The sequence below is a fragment of the Cupressus sempervirens genome, chromosome 11, assembly GCF_028749045.1.
Source record: "Cupressus sempervirens isolate cs-2001-9-10 chromosome 11, ASM2874904v1, whole genome shotgun sequence".
NCBI lineage: Eukaryota > Viridiplantae > Streptophyta > Pinopsida > Cupressales > Cupressaceae > Cupressus > Cupressus sempervirens.
In genome coordinates, this window is record NC_143128.1 from 823,211,644 (window position 1) to 823,215,087 (window position 3,444).

A 3,444-nucleotide genomic window follows, 5' to 3' on the forward strand; every position below is an offset into this window, starting at 1 on the left:
TATCCACCTCACAGTAAACTTAGAAAGAATTGTTATCAATGAACGTAGCTGGCATAAATAGTAATGGAATGGAACTCGGGAGCTATCAGATTTATTATTAAAGCTGGAGATATCGTTGAGAGTTTTATTTAGCGGCCATGAGAGTACTGGTCAGTGGCCATAATACATGAGAAATTATTATTTGTTGATGATGAAGAGATCTCTATCTGCGGCAAACCATACCGCGGCCACCGGGCCTCCCTGCGCAGTTGAGGTCGACGATGGAGAAACCGTTGTTGTCTTTATCGTTGTTGTTGCTGGGCGAGCCAAATCGGGCGACTTTGCAGTCGGTGGCGAAGAGATCGGTGGTGACATAGTCGGCCTCGCCTCCCACCACGGGCATGGCAGCTCCCAAGTTTATGGGGCTCCTGTACTCCTCTCCGTACGTCTGCCCGAGCACGCCGCTCACTCTGGGGCTCAGTGAGTAGAACTTGAAGCTCAGCTCCAGATGCGCGAAGCAGTCCTCCGACTCCGCCGTGATTCCGTACTTGTGGACTCGAGACTCCTCGGGAGTGATGGGCACCACGCGCGCTGTGATAGTGAACTTGTTCTCCACTTGGACGGTCACGGCGTTAGCCTTGTCAGATCGGACGATAGTGATGAGGTTGGAGGCTGAAGAGAGGGGGAGAGTGGCAGTGCCTCCCTCCTCGCTGGGAAGCTGGATGGAGTTGCCGTCCAAGGCGATGGAGAGCTGGTCGAGGGAATCGTCCCAGGAAGAGGAGGACACTCTGTTGGCTCCGAGGAAGAGCTTGTGTTTCTTGTTGCTGTTGCCGCCGAAGAGGACTCCGATGGACTGCACCCACGTGAAGTCTCTTCGCATTCCCTCGCCTCTCTTCCCGATGAAGTGAGCGTTGATGTGGAGTTCCGAGTCGGACACGAGACAGAAGTTGGAGTCTCTCTTGCCGTGGAAGTAGAACATGATGCCGTCCCCCCCGATGAACCGAGGGTCCTGGCACACCCCTCCGGGCTTGTTGCACGCTGCACACCACACACACACCCAAACTTGTTATATCAATCTCCACTTTCCACAATAAACTATAAAAACAAACACATGAGAATTATGATAATGCAGGATTAGACATGACAGATATAAAAGATAGGGCTAGCTACTTACGGCAAACAGCCTTGCAACTCTTGCAGTCCATGACGCAGCCATAGGCACAGTCGTCGGGACAGTAGTGGGCGTATCCATAGCAGGTCTTCCTGTACGCCCACTCATTACATGAAACTCTCTTGTTTCCCTTCCCCTGTGCAACCACGCCGTTTGCACTCATCATGACCACCATCACGCAAACTGCAGCGATTAACATCTTCGCAGCCATTTCCACGCAATTACTAGTGTTATACGAGTCTCTGCGGCTGCGCTCCCCTCAAATGAATCGGACCATCCTCTGCTTTTATGGCCACTCCATTCCATTGCTTCTTCATCACGGGACAGCCATCCGTGCAATATTCCACGCTTCTTCCACGTTATCCCAGCTCATGATTCTAAGAGGAAATTATGAATACCCCTATCTACTTCGTTTTCCGGTTTGATATGTCACCATTGAACTCATCCAAACTCCAAATTAGTAAAATATTCTCCAACTAATCCCCTACGAAGGCAATCAGATTCTGGCCGGGGCGTCCAAAATTATTTTACTATGGTAGCGTCTCATCTAAGGTGCGGCGAATGCATTGGAAACAACTCCCAAATTACTTTTATCCTTTTTAGATCACCTGCAACAACTTTCAATAAATTTCTCTTCCCTACATCCACTTCATCATGTCCCCACAAGCTAGTTTTTTTTAATGAAAGTCGCATTTATAAAATCCTCCTAAATAACAGAATGTTTCCTCATTCTGTACAATGTCTCTTCCGTGTCTTCTTATCTTCGGTTTGAAATTTTATTGAGTATTTACGCCTCCCAAATTCGATTTCAAATCCAATAACGTAAGCATGGGACAAAGTCTTTGTTTGGCTTCAAGTGTTTGTCATTCGAACTATTTAGTGTGTACATTATGAATGAAAACATAATATTATATTCTTGTTGATCCAAGCTTTGTGTGTTGGGTATATTGATCACGATTGTAATAAATTTATAAATTATCTTGTTATAAGATATGAATCTCAAATTATCACAAACCGCTTATAACAACAACCAATATCTAAACCTCTGTCATTAACAAAATTCATTTGTCCTATAAATATATTCCATTCTACTTATTTTTTTTTAATTCTGGGATGGTAGATTTTTATAAGTAGAATGGAATGTATTTATAGGACAAATACTGGACCGCCACCCCTGCAATATTCCATGCTTCTTCCACTTTATCCCAGCTCATGATTCTAAGAGGAACTTTATGAATACCCCTATCTACTTCGTTTTCTGGTTTGATATGTCACCATTCAACTCATCCAAACTCCAAATTAGTAAAATATTCTGCAACTAATCCCCTACGAAGGCGATCAGATTCTGGCCGGGGCGTCCACAATTATTTTACTATTGTAACGTCTCATCTACGGGACGGCGAATGCATTGGAAGCAACCCACAAACTACTTTTATTCTTTATGCCACCTGCAACAACTTTGAAAACATTTCTCTCCCCTGCATCCACTTTAATTTTTTTAAATGAAACTCGCATTGCTAAAATCCTCCTAAACTAGTACTTGCACCTTTGAAGTGTGTAAGAAGTATTCTAATAGTTTTATATATTTTTTATGTTGTTGATGTGGAAGGTTTGTTCATAACATCCCCTTCTATTCCTCAATGTTTAGTAATGATTTGAAGAGCATAGAATTAAAGTTCAATATAAAAATTAAATTAAAAAATAAATAGTGGGGTCACTTTTATTACTTTTGTGAAGAGAATCAACATTAAATGCTTTCTCCTAACATCACTCTCTAACTACCTCTATCTAATGCTTTGTTCTCTCCCAATATTTAGAACTATCTACTTCTCCTTCCTTTCTACATCTCCTAAACCCTTACTCAGGTAACATCACTCTCTCACTACCTCTCTCTCTATCTCATGTTTTGTTCTTCACCAATAACTATAACTATCTACTTCTCATCCCTTTCTACCACTCTTTTCCTCACTTTTATGTGTTCACTTATCATATATGATATCGTTTATAGTAATGATGATCAAAATGAGGAATTTCAAGTTTGTAACAATTTGTAGGTCTAATCAATACTTCTTGGAATGCTAAATTGAATTTCCAATAATGTTTATTTAATACAAATTTACACACTATTCACAAAAATGATCAGAATGATATCCATTGTTAGAGTTCAAAATGGTGAAATTTTGTAACATCTCATTTATTTATTAAAATGAATTGTATCTAATATCATTTGAAATACAAATGAAAATTTATTTTATATATATATATATATATATATATATATATATATATATATA

General features: G+C 40.9%; 1 protein-coding gene across 1 annotated transcript; it reads right to left on the reverse strand.

Moving 5' to 3' along the window:
- Positions 1–202: 202 nt before the first annotated feature.
- LOC149532091 (uncharacterized) lies at positions 203–1,361 on the reverse strand. Its single transcript, XM_089808429.1, has 2 exons — positions 1,154–1,361; positions 203–1,017 (listed from the first exon to the last, which is right to left on the reverse strand). The coding sequence occupies exons 1-2, from the start codon at positions 1,359–1,361 to the stop codon at positions 203–205; spliced, it is 1,023 nt and encodes a 340-aa protein (XP_089664555.1).
- Positions 1,362–3,444: the final 2,083 nt, after the last annotated feature.